This window comes from Leguminivora glycinivorella, chromosome 2, assembly GCF_023078275.1.
Source record: "Leguminivora glycinivorella isolate SPB_JAAS2020 chromosome 2, LegGlyc_1.1, whole genome shotgun sequence".
Classification (NCBI taxonomy): Eukaryota; Metazoa; Arthropoda; class Insecta; order Lepidoptera; family Tortricidae; genus Leguminivora; species Leguminivora glycinivorella.
This window is the reverse complement of record NC_062972.1, coordinates 27581416-27601161: the sequence shown is the minus strand read 5'-3', so window position 1 is coordinate 27601161 and position 19746 is coordinate 27581416. Positions and strand designations below refer to the sequence as shown.

The window sequence follows — 19746 nt, the reverse complement described above, 5'->3', positions numbered from 1 at the left end:
AGACATCTATGCTGAAACTAGGCAGTAGAAAGGCACGAAATTATTCCATTTCCATACTTACTAAAAAAAATTGCATCTACGAGTAAGTACATCTTTAAATTTCATTTTTTTGTAGTAACAACTTTGATATTTATTTATTTATTTCCATATTTATAAACAAGGCGAACTTAATGAAATTATCAGCTTACCTAGTGCAAGTGCACCAACAAAGTTAGTTTGCCGACTGTACATTGATGGCATAAGCACTCCTTACGATAATGAAGAGCCCTCCCCCACTCACCCCCGATTGTGTTATCGCCATCAAAGGGCGTGTCGCTCGATTTGACGCTAAGTGCACTTTAATGCAATAATAAGTATTAAAACATAATGTACGATTGTCACAGTTGATCAGTGAATTTGGGACTGGCGGGCGAGACTGATTTCATTGTAAATTTTACAGTCCGGATTAATTTTGTGTCAATCACTATTAATATAGGATACATATAACCACCTATAGGCGTTTCTGTTTATTATAAAAGTGTATTGTGTATCTCCGTGTAATTCGGGTGCATTTTCAAGAGAAAGTAATACCTACAGTTGAATTTCGGTGAAGCCAATTTTAGAAAATTGTATTGTTCTAATAGGTCGTGACTTGGTACTTTTAGATTCTCAGTTTGCAGTATTTGTGCTGTGAGCCATTTTCCCAACTTCCTAAAAAATGTTGAAGTCATAATCCATGAGATATCTTGGTAAATAGAAATTTATTTTTTTGTTTTACAGACACAAAAGTGACAACCCCGCGCTTCTCAGGCCACTCGTGGCTGGCGCTGCGCGCGCTCCGCGGCGCGTACAAGCGCGTGCGGCTGCGGCTGCGCGTGCGGCCCGAGCGCGCACGGGGTGTACTCCTCATCACCGGCGAGCACGATGACCTGTCGGGGGACTACCTCGCGCTGCTGCTGCGGAACGGGCACGTCGAACTCAGGTACTGTCTGGACATGAGTAATTCGCGAATAAAGTGGCAACTCCGCGCATGCATAATCACTGGCGTGTGTGTGTGCGTGTGGCGTGCTCATCACGACGACTTGTCGGGGGATCCTCGCGCTGCTGCTGCGGAATGGGCACGTCGAGCTCAGGTAATCTGTGTGTGGGTGCGTGGCTCTAGCGTGTGTGCGTGAAGCGTCGTCATCACGACGATCTGTCGGGGGATCGTCGCTCTGCTGCTGCGGAACGGGCACGTCGAGCTCAGGTAATCTGTGTGTGTGTGCGTGGCTTTAGCGTGTGTGCGTGTGGCGTCGTCATCATGACGACCTGTCGGTGGATTCTCGCGCTACTTCTGCGGAATAGGCACGTCGAGCTCAGGTAATTACTGGTGTTTGTGTGTGCGTGGCTCTAATGCGTGTGCGTGTGGCGTGGTCATCACGACAACCTGTAGGGTCGGGAGATATCCTCGCGCTTCTGCTGCGGAATGGGCAGGTTGTGTAGTGTCACTGGTGTAGTGTCGTGACTCTAGCGTGCGGCGTGCTCGTCACGGGGACTTCATTAGATCTCAAATAACTTCCGATGTGAACAATCTATGCATATACTTTACAGAGCAGTTTTTCAATTCTACAACGAACATGTAGGTTTTTTAAGAGTTTTCAACTTATTTGCTACAAATATGCATTCGATTTAGTCCCGTAATACTGTATGCTTAAGTGCAACAAGGACTGCACTGTTACCAAGTTTACCAACAAACTGACCAGTTTACCTATATTAAATGGCGCCTAACTCTATGACCGACTTTTCGCTACGCTGCGAATAACTCAGTTATATTCGTTTAGCGGCCTGGAGTGAACCAGATCCAATTATGTCCGCAAATGGTCTGTAAAGCGGCGCTGGAAATATTCACGCAATTTTAAAATCGTTGCGGGAAATAAAATCTCTAAATTACGTTAGCCTATAGTTTCAAATCTTTTTTTAAATTTGGTACATACTGTATCTAAGGGTTTTTTTAGTTATATTTAAATCATTTCGAAGTAATATACATTATAAGATGTGTACACTTCTCTACAACCCTTTAACCGATACCGTAACGTGACATTTGCTATCTTATAATTCTAATAAGTGATGAGTGAGTGAAATGATTGAAATTGGGTCGGTAGTCATAGCCAGTCGATCGAATTTATATTACTTCTTCTCTCAACTTTACTAACAGACTTCCTAATCTCAAGTCCTATCGGTTGTAGGTAATATTTAAAGAGTTCATCTCTATAATATAACATAATACGTGTTTGCCTGTGTGGTGAAGGGTTAAGAATTTCACCACCCCCTTCTTCCCGTGGGTGTCGTAGAAGGCGACTATGGGATATGGATTAAATTGTGGCGTAGGCGAGAGGCTGGCAACCTGTCACTGCAATGCCACAGTTTCGTTTTCTTTCAACCCCTTATTTGCCAAGAGTGGCACTGAAGCTTTAGTAGTTTCATGTGCTCTGCCTACCCCTTTATGGGATACAGGCGTGATTGTATGTTTTTTGTATGTATGTATGTACGTGTATGTTAGCAACAAGCCAAAAATAGTAAACCAATATTATTAATAACACTTACTATTGTTACAGCTACCTACATTTGATCTGATAAGTCTTAATTTAGCTACATTGCTAAGAAAAGCCCCCCCCCCCCTAGTCTAGAAATTACCCCTTAAAATCCACTAGCAACAGACTAATTACTAGTTGCCAAGCCAGGCTTTGTTCCGATAATAACTATCGATTTTATATCAAAGTACTTGCAGAGTAGGTATGGACTAAGGGATAATAGACGTAAGCTTAGCTCTCAAGATGAAAGGACGGTCTTCTTTTATTTCCAAAAACTGTTCTTTTGATTTAAGTACATAATTATCTAGTTAATTTAGGATTCAGCAGTCATTTTGTCGGTAGCTTTTTGTTTATAAATAAAACATAAAACTAATACGTGAACATAATATGACTAATTTCAATAAGGTCCCTTCGTTGGAAGATCAAATGGCAAAGGTAAAGTGCAACATGAGTGCCGACATTACTAACCATTTACACTACCGTCAAAAAGTTTAAGACCAAACACGATATATGCAAATAATCAACATTTCATGAAGTTCCTATGAGAATATTACTTTTCAGTACCTACAACCGACAAAACAAAGCGTATAACAATTTTTAAAAGGGATCATAATAAGAAATAAAAGCTAAACGTTTTTCTCATCGAAAAATCGTCCTCGACGCTTTTTCACTTCCGAGCAGATTCTTGGCATTCTTCACAGATGTCATATATACCATAGATCAAGCAAACGTATCTACTTAGCGTGTCAAATGAACTCAGTGAAATCCACTGAGTTGTCCGTCTTTAAACGCAGCTTGCAGCTTTCGGGCGTCAATTTTTGTAAGTTGAAGTCAATCAAAACATAAAAAATGCCTCGTTACGTGATATTCAATTGCAACAACACAAAAATTATGAACAATCAACAGCCTGAGACATATTTAAAATTACAGGCAAGAAACAACTTCAGTACAAAATTTGACACGCTCGGCCCCTATTCAAATAGATGAACTTGTTTCTTCTATATAAATAAAGTTCTGTGGCATTCTTGCTATAAGTTTGTGTAGCGTTTCTTGGCTAATGGATTTCCACTCGTATTGCAGTATCTCCCATAGAGCTGATGCAGATGTCGGACATTGTCTTCGGACTCTACGGTCGAGTTCATCCCATAAAAGTTCGATCGGGTTAAGGTTTGGGGATTGCGGTGGCCAAATCATATTTTTTAACACACCTTGGCGTTCTTTATTGACTGTTTAGCTTCTACAGATCTTTGCTGAGTGTTTGGGATCGTTGTCTTCTTGCAGAACAAATGGGTTGCCGATCAATATAATAAGATTACGTTGTTTTCTATTGACTACAAATTTAGTTTGATGATTTTTAGAAGGGTTTATAACAATGACACTGAACATTGTGTTTGATCTTAAACTTTTTGACGGTAGTGTATTTGGATAAGGTTGTCAAAAGAAGTCTAGATTAAGCGTTGAGCAACAACCTAATATTGCTTGTCAGGAAAACCACTTAATTATGAGTACCGTCACCTTCAAAAGTAGCAGATCAAACAACGATTTAGACTTATACCTACTCACCTTTTTGATTTTTGTCGAGCTCCCGATATTTCGACACCGTTACATGCATCATCATTATCATCAACAACTACAAGTAAACTTTACCATAGTCGTCCTGGCTATTGGCAGTTTGGCTCGCTGGAATTTTATCTTTGTTCCGCGTAATTTAAAACCTTTACTACAAAACTGTAACAGTCTGCTACATACCTTATTTTTCACCGTAAAATGTGAAGCCAAACCAGATCCGAAATCGATATTCGATAGTAACAAAGCCGGGCCAGCCGTAACTGTTAATTAGTGCACGAGGTATTATCAAATTTACTCCGGCTTTCCGGTAAATCATTTGTTTTGCGGATTGCGGTTGTTTTGATTCGGATTTTTACGTATATATCCTAGTCCGTCAGATATTTAAATAAAAATAAATAAATAAATATTGGGAACACCTTACACACATCAACTTAGCCCCAAACTAAGCAAAGTACTATGGGTGCTAAGCGACGCTAACTAAGCTACTTAAATAGATAAATACATACTTATATACATAGAAAACATCCAAGACTCAGGAACAAATATCTGTGCTCATCACACGAATAAATATTCTTACCGGGATTCGAACCCAGGACCGCGGCTTAGCAGGCAGGCAGGTCACTACCGACTGAGCCAGGGTTAGACCGGCGGCTGTTTGACTGACTGACAAAATATACTGACGCGACAAGCAAAAAATACGAATTATTTAGTATGGCTAACGCCGTGGCTTGCGTGGGCGACGGTCGCGCGACGGCGATGCGACGCATACGAAATCAAACCTTATCGATATGGAAGTAGACGACGCGATGAGACGTGACGGCGACGGTCGTAATACGTTACGCCGTGGCTTTTGTGGTGTGATACTATACAGCACGACCACGGATGATTTTATTAATTCTGATGCGGTACAAATTCACGAAAAAAATGTACTTTTTTGTACTGACGTTTAAAAAAAATGTACCCTTATGATTTTGGAGTTTCGTCATAGGGCCCGGGGTCGTGCTAGGTAGGTACTCCCTGGCACGACCACACTATATTTAATAAGATTTTAAATTTATGTTGCAGTACAAATTCACGAAAAAAAATGTACTTTTTTGTACTTACCTTTTAAAAAAAAATACCCTCATGGTTTCGGAGTTTTGACATGGGGTGTGGTCGTGCTAGATAGGTGGTACTTCCTGGCACGACCACACTATATTTATGTTTAATTTGATGGTCAAATGAATACTAAACAAGTGTTTTGAAATTGTACTATGTAAATTACTTCAAAAACTTACTGCGGTCGTGCCAGGGAGTACCTATCGAGCACGACCACAACCCATGTCGAAACTCTGAAACCATGAGGGTACTTTTTATAAAAAGGTAAGTACAGAAAAGTACATTTTTTTTCGTGAATTTGTACCACTACAGAAATTAAAAAAATCATTAAATATAGTGTGGTCGTGCCAGGAAGTAGTAACCTATCTAGCACGACCACACCCCATGTCAAAACTCTGAAACCATGAGGGTATTTTTTTTAAAAGGTAAGTACAAAAAAGTACATTTTTTTTCGTGAATTTGTACTGCAACAGAAATTTCAAAATCTCATTAAATATAGTGTGGTCGTGCCAGGGAGTACCTACCTAGCACGACCACGGGCCCTATGTCGAAACTCCAAAATCATAAGGGTACATTTTTTTCAAACGTCAGTACAAAAAAGTACATTTTTTTTCGTGAATTTGTACCGCATCAGAATTAATAAAATCATCCGTGGTCGTGCTGTATAGTATCACACCTTTTGTGGACGACGGTCGCGCGACACCGCATCGCCTATCATCCATAGTTCATCAACGTCGCCCACCTAAGAAACTGTCAGCTTCACGCGTCGCTTGTGGTGCGCGCCACGTCGCCTGAGGGCGCGTCTTACGTCCTTCTTATACAAAATGTACTGAGGAGACGTTTTTTAAATTACACTTGGGCGGCGTGGCGCTTACGTCCGTTCCGCGTCTTAAGACATGCGTCGCCTGTGTGTGGGTTGCCGCTAAGACACTTCCATAGAGATGGAAGGTTTGATTTCGTCGCGCCGCGCATGGCTGTCGCGTGCCCGTCGTCCACGCAAGCCATGGCGTGGTCTACAGTAATCCAATTTGAAGCTCTATTTTAGATGGGCCAAGAATTTGTTTGGACGGATGAGACTTGAACTCACGGCCTCTGAATCGACATTTTCTACCATATTGATCAATAGGACCTGTAGCAACCTCTGCCGTAAGAGGATACAATATTCAAATTTGAACCAGGCATTAAGTTAACTTACTGAAATAAGACCGCTACTGCTAATTAGTCCGTTGCAGTAACGCAGCTCATTGCAGCTTTGAGCAATTAAATGATTTGTTTTGTCGGGATTAGGCGGGATTTTGTGTGCGCTGCGTGCAGTAGGTAATGGTGAATTTGTTTTGACGGATTTACTAAACGGACGGACGGGCTAAATAAATCTGACAGGATCGATCTAAAAACAGCATACGGAATAAAGGATGTGGTGTAGTAGGTATGTACCTATGTAAGACTGTAAGGTCCACTTGCACCAAGTTAGTGGGCTGTCAACTGTCAAAGTCCATATCGTGCAAGTGGCCCTTAGTAGTACGTAAGCACTGCCTATATAATCGTGTACCTTGCCTAATACCCATCAGAATAAATCATATATTCATCCACGCTATTGTTTCTCTAATGCCACCCGTACATGCATGGCGACCCTGCCTTTAAAGGCAGCGGTCTCATGTCCGCGAGTGCGAGGTTGTAATTTAATATGAAGGAACTGAATTAAATCACAGATTAATAAATATTAAACTACTACACTATATTGGCAGCAAAATCAGTGTTCTGACTTTTGAGGTGAACTCCCGCGCGCATGTTGGGCACCAGCCACGTAGCGGTAGCAAATGGGTTACCATTACCTACCACTCACCATGCACATATACGTGTTTTCAGCACTTCGTCTGTAGCATTTCCATTATTTAAAAAAAATTACAAAATTAAGGTATTATATCATAAATTCGCCTCAATACAAATTTATCATAATATAATCTTTCAACTAATTCATGTAAATTATTTATAAAGTCTATTATTTTAGCTTCACGCTACGGGCCCTATAGGTAATTGACTTCAGCATAAATAAAAGTAAATACCTGTGACATTGATAAATTGTCGGTCTCGTTGTAAAATAATATTCCCGTCGACATTTAAGAATTAACATCGATTATGTCTGGTCTGAAATTAAATATAGTTTTTAAAGGTTGTTCGAAAGTCGTAGACATTGTGACTCGTGTAACTGCTACGATGTAGCGATGTTATGAAATATACAATAATTTTTAAGAAAAAAAAAATCGCCTTCCTTATGTTATCAATTCGTCTGTATATTTTTTAATGTTTGTTATTCAATATCTCCGTCATTTCTAAACCAATTTTGAAATCTGGATGATTCTAAAGTACTTACAGCTGAGAATGATTATCAGAACGGAACTCTAACCAGGGGCGGCTTACTCTTCAGCGGTTCCACTGCACCAAATGTCACTGTTCTGGACGTAAGTGCATGCTGTTCTTATAAAAATACCAAAGTCACTATAAGTGTACCGTTCAGATTTGAGGAGTTCCGTTCTGACCATCATCAGCAGTTCCACTGCACTAAATGTCACTGTTCTGGATGTAAGTGCATGCTGTTCTTATAAAAATACCAAAGTCACTATAAGTGTGCCGTTCAGATTTGAGGAGTTCCATTCTGACCATCATAAGGAGTTCCACTGCACCAAATGTCACTGTTCCGTACGTAAATGCATGCTGTACCTTTAAAAACATAAAAATAACCATATGTATACCTTTCAGATTTGAGGAGTTCCCTCGATTACTCCAGGATCCCATCATCAGAACTGGGTTCTGAGAAAAATGGGATCAATCTGTATGCATATACATTCAATCAAAAAAAAATTTTCAAAATCGGTCCAGTAACGACGGAGATATCGAGGAACAAACATTAAAAAAAATAAAAAATAAAAAATACAGACGAATTGAAAACCCCTTCCTTTGAGATTTGGAAGGCGGTCAAAAAAACATACAATTTTAAGATAATTTAATTTCTTTTGTTTAGCAAAGTATAAGCGTAGGTAATATAATTTCAGTTAATTTTTGTGTTCATTTTAGGTCCTTGTATGACAAATTGGGGGCAGATTTTTATTAAATCCCCAGTCCCTCGATCACTCGACAACTCATCGAGTATTTCTGCATTATATTCCCTTCTTTTATATCGTTCGTTTGTCAAAAGTTATCAACATTTCGCTATTTTCCACTGATTTTAAACTTGTAAGTTACGATAGTAAAAGACAAGCAATCTTCCACTTTCTTCAACTTGTCGCAGGCCAGTTTGGTCACGTGATAAACGATATACTCGTAACGTCAAGCCGTCCTTTTCGCACTATTTGTAAGTGTTATAAGGACACACTGATGCGATAAAATTTATCCAACTAGTGTGCTACGCCCGCTGTTTTCTTAATTTATCAATTCATGTTTGTAATTTGTTGTTCAGGTTCGACTGCGGCAGCGGCGCCGGCGTTCTGCGGTCCCCAGAGCCAGTGCGTCTCGGGCACTGGAACGTAATCTCGGTCTACCGCCACCGGTGGGACGCTTGGCTCAGACTCAACAATGGCAAGCGCGTGCGAGGACGGTCTAAGGTAAGGTACACTTAGTCACTAGTACACTTGTGTAGGTCCCCAGAACCAGTGCGTCTCGGGCACTGGAACGTCATCTCGGTCTACCGCCACCGGTGGGACGCTTGGCTCAGACTCAACAATGGCAAACGCGTGCGAGGACGGTCTAAGGTAAGGTACACTTAGTCACTAGACTCACTAGTACACTTGTGTAGGTCCTCAGAGCCAGTGCGTCTCGGGCACTGGAATGTCATCTCTATCTACCGCCACCGGTGGGACGCTTTGCTCAGGCTGAACAACAAACGACGAGCCCGCAAGGGCAACGCTGGAAAGGTATCGGAAACCTACAACCGAGTGCCCGAAACCCTGCGCAAAAAGCGAGCGCCGGAACACCCCGGGGGGCTTAGTCCGTGGGAGTCGGACATATACCCCTGTGGGTATATGTCCGACTCCCACGGACTCCATTATGCAGATCCATTATGCCACTGGCCCGGGAGAGCCTGTGCTCTCCCGGGCCAGTGGCATCCATAATGGATTCCTGGTAAAAAAAAGGCTGAACAACGGCAAGTGAGTGCGAGCACGGTCTAAGGTAAGTACACTTAGTGTTGTCACTTAGTATCCTTCTGTATATACATACTGACATGTAATTTTGGTATACCGCTAAGGTTTACCCATAAATATAGTTTCCAAGAAAATCGTACAACTTTGCAGCTTTTTATACGGACGCTTTGACTGCTTAGTTAAAGGTATCTACAAATAAATCTTTACCTTTGGTTAAAAGAGAGGGAACTTTGACTCGACTTCGTGAGATATTTCTTACGTTACGTAGCTACTGTTTTTCATCTGCGTTGCAGATAGGGACTTAGTGATGATACTGTAACAACTACCACTACTCTAGCAATAACACACTAGTTGACCAAACAAATATTTGGATTTGGTGAGGAGGAAAGAATTTAAAAAGTATTCTACTGTGTATAGGAGTATCAATTTTAGAATATTATGAGTTCGGTTCAAAGTTATTCGAACGATTATTCAATAGCTAACAAAAAGCTGAGAGAGGGAAAAATATAGTATTTTTTTCCGTTGAAATTTTATTGTGGGAAATGTTATAATATTTAAGCTCGTCAAAAATAACTGGGTCATGACATTATTTCACTGGTTGACTGGAAGAGATCCCATTAAGGGATAAGTCCGCCTACATTGTATATTACTGACTCTGTAACTGTGTCTCTTTTGTTTCCTTTATGTACAATAAAGCTTATACATACATACATACATTTCAAATTCATTGTTTCAGAACAAATACCTATGCTTAAGATTTAACATTTTATGTTCCTAAAAATACATTTTATGAGAACAAAAGTTACAAGAAAAATACAAGAATATAGCCACAAAGTAACTAATTTGGAGCATCTTCCGAGTAAATTCCGCGAAGAGAATTCTAAGAAAGGCGAGAGATGTTACAAAAGCAAATACAGTTACGTCATTTTGAATGAAGTATAGTAAAGTTTTCCTTTGAGGAATTTTCAGCTCGTTAGCGATTTATTGCTGGGTATTTTATAGGCAGTTTTGTTGGGCCACATAAAAATTCAATCACCAACATAAATGGTAGTGAAAACAAAGTGGTGTTTCTTGTACCTAAATTATACTTTAATTTAGGACTTTTAGAATAATTTAACCTATTGCTCTTTTAATTATGAGCACCAGGCAGGCAAGCGCGGTAGCATTATATACTGAATCTCGTCTGTTCGAATCGTCGAAGTGCAAGAGAGACGAACCGGCGCGACGCGATAAGCTATATCGCTACCGTGCTTGTCCGCCAGCATTGGGTTCACGATGTAACAATAGACGCGTTGAAAATCAACCTACTTACAAGCGCACAATTCCTTAATAAGCATAGGATACACATCCCATATCCACCCTTAGGACATCTATAAATTATTTACTGATAATAGGTACTCCCTGCCACACAAGCTGTAACTAGAAGTACTAGAACACACAAACGCACGGTTTTTACAAATACACAATCTTTACACATCGGTCACTAAAATTTCTTGAAAAATCATTTCCCCATCACATATTTAGTGATACCACACTAAAACCCGTTCAGTAGTCGAGCATAGCATATGTATATTTTGATGTATGTCCAGTAAACAATGTGAGATGAATATGGTATTTCATTGGAAGCTCTATTCAACCTCGATTTAATTGAACATTGACAATTGACATATAGTAACTTGATACAAATCAATAGTATTAATTTGTATTTCGTGAATACACACTGCTAAATAATTAAAACGAGAACATCATAGCCATAACAACGGACAGACAAACAGGTAATAGGGTCATTAAAAGCCTCATTTCTCATTCACCTCGATTAAATTCAACAGCACATTTCGGGTGTTATTCGAGTGTTTTAAAACAATGAGGTAATTCTTTATGCCCCGGCCAGGAAACGTCGGATTTAAGGCTTTTGCATAATTTAATGAGTTTTTGTTATTTAACGTGCCGGTGACGGACAGGTTTATGTGCCAAAATTGCATGCTACGTGCAGCTGCAGTGAAATGTAAGCCGCTTAGTCTCATGGCGTGATTTCGTTACTTTTGCTGTTAACAATATGACTGATTTTGGCACTCCTTAGCTTTTGAGGGCTTTAACGCAGTAGGTATGCATTTTTTTGTGTAGTGATGTATGTACTAAGTGAGCGCGAAAACATTTTTTTCCCCTCACTAGCTCGGAAACACGTGTTTTGTCCTCTAATACCAGCGGGTAAAAACGCAATTTATCCACTAGTGGGTAAAGTAATTTGACCTTGAATAAAGTCAAATTAACTGCTTTAAAATTGATAAGAGTAGGTGAATCTAGTAATAAAGATGATTTACCAACTGAGGAACTACTGGAAGCAGGGATAAACGCATTTTTTGCGTTGTAGTTTCCTCGCTATAGTGAAGGGAAAAGTTTTGTGTTACACGGTGCAAATGTATTTTACTTCTCGTGTGTTAAAAAACTCACAAGTTCAGGATTCTATTCTCGAACCACTCGCTTCGCTCGTGGTTCAACTATAGAATCCTTTCACTTGCTCGTTTTTCAATTCCACACTCGGCGTTAAAATACAACTTTGCCCCCTTGTATAACAAATAACTATTACTATCCCCACCTTTCATTATTTCTTTTTGACCGTTTTTGTAAGCTTCCGACCCCCTTGCAGGATTTTCTCTCAGAATCTCAACCTTCAAGTGAATAACGTTGATTGTTAACACTCGCTGCCACAATTGGAAGCCGCGGGGTGGAAGTAGATCATTTTTAACCTCATTTCGTGTGTCCTTCCTTCTTTGAATCCCGACTCAAACTCTCTCCTTACAACATTGAAACTAAATCGGTTCATCGGTGTTACACACAGACAGACTTTCGCATTTATTAACTATGGATTTCTCTTATTATGTCAACGAAAACGAATTTTTATAAGTAATATTAGGTCTGATAGATTTTTAAATAAATGACATCATAAAGAGAGAACATTACACAATAGTATTTTTAACCCCCGACGCAAAAACGAAAGGGTGTTATAAGTTTGACATGTCTGTCTGTCTGTCCGTCAGTCTGTCTGTCTGTCTGTCTGTCTGTCTGTCTGTCTGTCTGTCTGTCTGTCTGTCTGTCTGTCTGTCTGTCTGTCTGTCTGTCTGTCTGTTTGTCTGTCTGTCTGTGTGTGTGTCTGTCTGTGGCATCGTAGCTGCCGAACGGATGAACCGATTTCGATTTAGTTTTTTTTGTCTGAAAGCTGAGTTAGTCGGGAGTGTTCTTAGCCATGTTCATGGGGTCTCATCCGGAACATCGTATAATTAATGTCAAACTAAAATCATAGATGGCGCTACGTGCCACGATTAGCTATTATGACTTATTTATTCAATAAATTTAAAGGTCTCAGAGGTATTATTTTAGTCTCATGCATTAAGAATATCATTAATTTAATACACAAATCCACAAAAACACGAATTCAATGCAATATTTTTCAAAATTCGAATCTAAAATTTATTACACGACTGAATACAACATCAGCAAACCCGCATTGAACGTTATTGAGTCGTCTAAGTATTATTACCTCTCGTTACTAGATGGAGTGACTGTGCATAACGTACGTGATATAATTAGAATAGCCACTTGAGTGCGGGCTAGTCATACGCTCAAAAAACCAGTGTAAGGGCGCTCTCCGGAACCATGATCTTCTTACGCGTCTGGACGGCACATTTTAGACTGGTTACGTAGCCGTATTCAACTCGTGTGCACTCCGTAACCACATGGTATCGTTAATGAAACTTATGAATGAATGGCGTTGTTGGTAAAACGAAAAGCAATATGTGAAGCCTATTATGCAATAAAAACAAGGTGAGACAAAATTGGGGTTTTTAACACACTGTGCCGCACGGGTGCCGGCCGGCGCCGCGGCGGTGCGGACACGAGTACACCGGACGCGTCTGTGTGCGTTAGCAGGCGCACAAATAAAGTGGCTTTCTGCGGGCAGCCGAGCGGCACCGCCCCCGACTGCGCGATGGCAATAAACACAAAAATCACAAATTTGAATTCGTGCTTGCCTACTTTATCGTGTTAGTTCTTCATTATTAACAAATAATTTTAATTATTGAATAATGATTAGAACTGTTATCTGGGACATTTTTATTTTTGTCAAAGTTGTACGTCCACCCGACTTTTTTTGAATTTGGAAATTTTTATGTGGTATCCACTCAGAATCGTGAGCTCTTTCACTCCTAATAGGAGAAAAAAGTCTCCCAAGTTTTTTCCCATTCCGTTACCATTTTTTTCATACATTTTGTATGGCAGTAACGGAATGGAAGGTTTGAAAAATGTATGGATATCTTAAGACATTTTTTTTACTTCCTATCAGGCAGGATCGAAAGACCTTGAGATTCTGAGTATGAATCGCGTAAAAAACACCCATGTTACAAAAAAGAGGGGTGAACAACTTTAAAAAAAAAATGGCTCATCTGGCCGGCAGCCATAAGGCCATAACAGATAATAGTAATTATGTGTTGAAATGAAATGAAAATGAAATATTTATTTTTCAAGTAGGCATATTACAAATTACAATGAACATATGAACGTCAAGTTTCAGTAAATAACTAATTTCGGTGTTTTTCTCAATTTCATGAGTAAAAATTACTCTATAAAATGAAATAAAACTATGGAAACGGATTAAATCGCGTATAATGAATTTAAAATACTATATTTACTACTATTTGTTTTTATTTCTATACTGTATTTTAAATTCATTATACGCGATTTAATCCGTTTCCATAATTTTATTTCATGATTAACTATCTCGGTAACCGAAGACAATATTACTCTAGAAAATGTTTTGTCAAATACCTAGCTACATTACCTTTTATTTTTTATATTAAGTACATGTATTTGTTTACTTAATAATATACATTTCCATATTTATAAATTGAAATAGATATCATACACGAAAGGAAAAACGACACCGACGACGGTTTTTTTCCCACATTTCTAATTAACTACGCGCCTGCTTTCGAGTGCTTTAAATTTTAATAAACCAACGCATTCTTTGATTGGGGGCTCGGGCCTCTCAAGGTCAGTGCAAATGTGATGCGTAGAATAGGTACTAGTATAGGTAGGTAGGGGCGCGGGGCGCGGGGCCGCGACTAAATCTTGTTCATTCACATCCGCTTGCATGTGTCGCGGATAGACCGAGTACGTAAGGGCCCGCGCACACGGGCAACTGTTGCTGGTGACTTTTTTGTCGCGACCATGGCATAGTATGAAAGTGCGCACACGAGGCGACGCAACTTTTCATACAAATACGAAAGTCGCCGAGCAACTGTTGCCTCCGTGTGCGCGGGGCCTAAGCGGCGAGCACACATACAAGCCGCGCGGAGGCCGTTTGCCACCCTGATGTATACCTCTTTTAATTAAATCCGCAAAAAATATTTTTCATCATTTTCATACATAACAAATGAATTTATTAGTGTGAGAGACCCTTACGAATAACATTCAAGTTAGTGTCAAGTGATTGACTGCACATGTCAAAACAAAAAACATTAGGAATTGGTCACACACGTGTTCAGTAATTATCTTTGGTAAAGGCAGTCATACACATGTTCAGTAATTATATTTATTTTTTTAATAACTCGATAACCGTAAGAGTTAAGTTTCTTAGAGACATTAAATTCATTTGATCTTCCCTTAAAGTTAACGGAATTCAATAAAAACAATTTTATTTACATGATTTATTTTAACTTGCATTAATATGCTGTTCTCGAACATATTGTATCGATAAACTACCTCTCTAGTCGATCTGTGTCGATACTAACCCAACGAAGTAACTTTTCTAAGACGTCACCAGGTCACCACGCGTCCTTTTCTTTAGGGTGCTATAGAAAAGGATACCTATAGTTTTCTTTGTTCTTATTTACTGACAGACTTGTTTGACAGATTATATCAATTTATAGAGCAATCAATTTGATTAGTGAAACTAAATAATTTGTTATTCATGTTACCTACTTAAAACTGGAGTTTTAACATTTGGTTTAACAAGACGTCCTTACGAGGTTATATAAACAACAATGTGCCACAGGACTCATAATAAAACGGCTCAACAAAATAATACCAATAATAATAGGTGCGTGTTATATTTTACTCAGCAGCCGGCGTAGCCGAATGGCAATTGTCGACACCATTATGCCGACAGAAATGTAGTCTAGCTCTGTCGCGCAAGTACGCAAGAGCTATAATTAGAGGTAGATAGATACAACGAAACAAATATTATCGTGAGCACGTGTGCATTCGACTACGCACACTGATGAGGGGACCCAGCGCGTACGTACATTGCGCACCACCTGCACGCACACATCCAAACCGCGCGGCATACAATCCACTGGTAGGCTATGTCTACAACGCCATCTAGTAATGTCTGACTTTAAACGTGCACATGACGTTGTATGTTTAGTGCGTGAAAGCTAAAACAGATGTCGCAAGATGTTGCAGTTTGATGACTATTTCGACGTAGGATACTGATAAGAGTTTTGTTGGCCACGCGTGGCTACTGGCGCCATCTAGCTCTTTGAGTGTGGATTAAATTTAGTACACAGGTCTAGAATACTTAGGACGGCGCCCATTTTTAGTATGGGGTTAGGTATCTGTACTAGTATTATTTGATCTGTGGCCATGTTTCATGAAAATCGGTCCACTATGTCGCGGTCGGGGGTTTTTTCAAAATTTTAATTTTGTGGTTAGGTTATTTAGGCCACGAAGCTTGCTGAGTGGCCTAATAGTACGGTACGAGAATGAAAAGCTTAATTATATCACTATTGTATACAATACTTTTTCTACGGTTGTATCAACATCGAATTACCTAGCAACCAATTGTTTGTAATAACCGTCTCTGATTGGCCGATAACGCGACAGATAAAAAAAAATGTGTTTCAGATGCAGGAAAATTTGCCAGGTATCGCAAATTAGTATAGAAATTGTATGAAGTTCTATTTTTGAAATTATTACAGTTAACTAAAGTCAACTATAATGAGCTTATTATAATTGAGTCGAAACTGCCATAGAGTATCCAACACTGAAAAGTTAGCACTTATAGTTTAGTCTGTGGTGTCCTAATTGACAGATTACAGTCGACAAGTAGAAAAAGTACTTTTGTCCCGAAGGAATGACCTTTTGTTCCTGCTCACATAAAGCTGGCCTTGGCAACTTCGGATCAGACAGTAAACTTGCATTAAAGTCCTTTGTCAAACCCATTTCTTTGAACTAAATTGTGCCGAAATTACAGGCTGTCTCCGTATTTTAAAAACTTTGTGACCTCTCTTTGAGCCATATTAGTGCCGGAACAACTATGAAGCTTGACTAAAAAATATCGATAAAAGTGATTTATGATTACTACTATAAGTACGTTGTTTCGATATTAATAAGAATCTTATATTAGTCTTATAGTATGCTTTATGTGTTTCCAAAAAAAACTGAAGTAAATTTAAACTTTTTTGATAGTAACTTTTACCACATCCCTATTAAGTAAGTATTCGTTTTTATTTGATAATTATGTAAGGAAACTAATGTATTTATGGACTGGTTTCTTTCTATAAACTCTATTCAAAAGTCCACTTTTCCCGCACATAGGTACCTTTTCTTCCCGTGGGTGTCGTAGAAGGCGACTGTGGGATATGGGTTAAATTGTGGCGTAGGCGAGAGGCTGGCAACCTGTCACTGCAATGTCACAGTTTCGTTTTCTTTCAACCCCTAATTTGCCGAGAGTGGCACTGAAACTTGAGTAGTTTCATGTGTTCTGCCTACCCCTTCATGGGATACAGGCGTGATTGTATGTATGTATGTATGTATGTATAGGTACCTACTATTTAATACGATATCCAATTGTTCATATTAGCCACTTTGTGCAAACGGGACATCGGTATAAGAGTGCGTACCTCTATCTCGCTTACTCTATCTGTATCAGTAGGTACCAACCACACCTAAGATACTTGATAAGCAATTAAAAGTCCAGATATTTTGCCAGTAATCAAATTTGTGAGAGGAGACGTAAAGTAACCGTTTGTTCTTAGCTAAAATGCCGAATCTGTATTAAGTTTCATAGTAATATAAGCCTTTTGGGTTATGACGACATTTAATTTGGCTCCTGGTTCTCAAACTTTCTTACTGATCTGCCTGCCTAGCCGAAGTGACAAATGGAAGTGCAGTCTGGCTCAGTCGCACCGCCACAGAAGAGCGATAGATAGGGAGAGCTAGCTACAAAACGCTTACAAAGGCGATGCTAAACCATTCCGTCCGTATTCGTTACAGCTTTGGAGCAAGCTTAGGAGTTTGGGTTTAAAAACGCAGAATAAATAATTGGCAAAGGCTTTCGTAATATTTACATAACAATCGTTCATACTCGTAATTCAAGTAAATATTTTATTAACTAATTAGCAGGAAATGGTAAAATATTTTTTCACCACCTTTTTATTTTTTGTTGAAGGCTTATTTGCTATTCGAAAACAGATAGCAAAATTGCATTTTATCCACAAGAGTGCAAAGTAATTTCATACAAATTTGAACTTGATGTCTTAAGCTGGCTGGTAGAATTTACCTATAAATGATGATTTTGAATCATAAATATAGAATATTTTGATGGATTTGATTTAATTTGATGTTTTATAGTTAGTATTTTGTTCGTGTTGGTGTGGTGAAAAAAATTGTGTTTCACTCGGTGCCAAAGTTTGTTTAACCTTCGTGGCTTGAAACCCTCGCAACGCTCAAGATTCCACTTTTTGAAACACTCGCTACGCTCGCGGTTCAATATTGGAATCTTTCGCTTGCTCGGGTATCAATATTGGCACGTGCGGTTAAACAACAACTTTGCCCTCTTGTAAAACAAATAACTATTGATCGGGGTTTTATAAGTCGGCTAGTAGAACATAAAGTGCAACTTTATGCCGAAAACTACTGGCCATGATAATTTTACTGACCATTGATTGGCTTCATACAGTAAATTTGTTATGTAGGTTATATTTTTTATTTTCTCACTCCTTATACTTTACAATGCGTTTTTTTTAATATGAGACGGCAGAAATATCGGCAAAATCACCCCTCCGCGGGACAATTTCAACTATTGTTAATAAATAAGTTTCTTTCAGTGAACCTACATAAATCTACATAGCGAAAATCCATTGAAGCGTTTTTACCGATGAAATGGAAATCGTAGGTACCTACCAGGGGTTTTTGACGACTTTTAGTCGCCTTTGGTCTGCGAAGTACAGTTTGAGAACGGCTGACTCGGGCGGTATTATAAGTAACAGCAATTTGCGGGGGTATTGTGCTTTAATAATTAATTTGAAGGGTGTCATAACCGAGATCTTTTACGTTTTCCACAAAGTCCATTGAACAATAAGAAATTTAATAATTTAGCTACAAGAATAACCAAAAATAACTACAAATATAAAGTCTTATTTTGAGTTAAATTTGTATATATGTCAATGTAGTAGATACATTATGTAAAACATGGGAAAAAAATTGATTACTTCAAAGCAAGTCGAAATTGACCTCTGTACCTATCTGTAAGCCTTATACGAGTATAAAATTGTATAAAATGTTGACCTATCATAATATCAATAATCGAAAAAGGAAAACAGGTATTCCTTTTGAATGTAAAAGCGGTATCCCTTTCCTTTTAAACATCAAGGATCAGAATTAAATCCGATCTTTCGAAGGAGAACCAAATTTATATATATCGCTATCTATAAAAACCTTTATCGAGTCCCAGACGAAATTAATTAGCGAGAAAATCAATTTGGTTTTAATGAAAAGTAAACATGTACCTTTGGAGGCTTTGGTTAGCAGATTTTTGACTTGCTACCAAAATGTTGTCATACTTAATATGACAATCCATGTAAAAGAGATACAAAAAAGCCTGAAATAGGAAGAAGGATGGAGGGGTTCAAAAAAATCGTTTGTATGACTTTGATATACTATAGTATTTGAATGGACACAACATAACCTAACATGGATTTCCCCGTGCGTATAGCGACAATGCATCGTAGAGGCAAAACAATGTAGTGATAAGCATTTAATGGGTTAAAAAATTGCGCACAGTTGAGAAAATTCGACCCATAAGTATGTCAATGTGGCACGGATGGTCGAATGGTCACCTGGCGCAACAAAAGTTTAGATATCACAGTTATGTGAACCTAAGATACCAAATGTCGTCGCTTTTAACATTATTTGATCCTACGACCCCGAGCGCAGTCGAAACGCTCCCAAATCAACTGAGCCGCCAAAGGCCACATACCAAAAAGTGCATTTTTCCATTATGTTTAGGTTTATACAACTGGTAGGTTTCCAGTGGGGTTCCCTTTAAAATCCTTCATATTTGAAGGTTTTACCTAACACCTAATAACCCTGATTTATCAGATTCAGCACGGCCCAAA

At 39.0% G+C, this 19746-nt stretch overlaps 1 protein-coding gene across 1 annotated transcript in view; it reads left to right on the top strand.

The window, feature by feature from the left end:
- The window catches only part of LOC125239188 (pikachurin), a 98021-nt gene that overhangs the window by 17095 nt on the left and 61180 nt on the right, over window positions 1–19746 (top strand). Inside the window, exons 5-6 of the mRNA XM_048146709.1 lie at window positions 760–961; window positions 8671–8815. Of these exons, the coding sequence (XP_048002666.1) occupies window positions 760–961; window positions 8671–8815 (347 nt within the window). The remainder of the gene's footprint in view (window positions 1–759; window positions 962–8670; window positions 8816–19746) is intronic.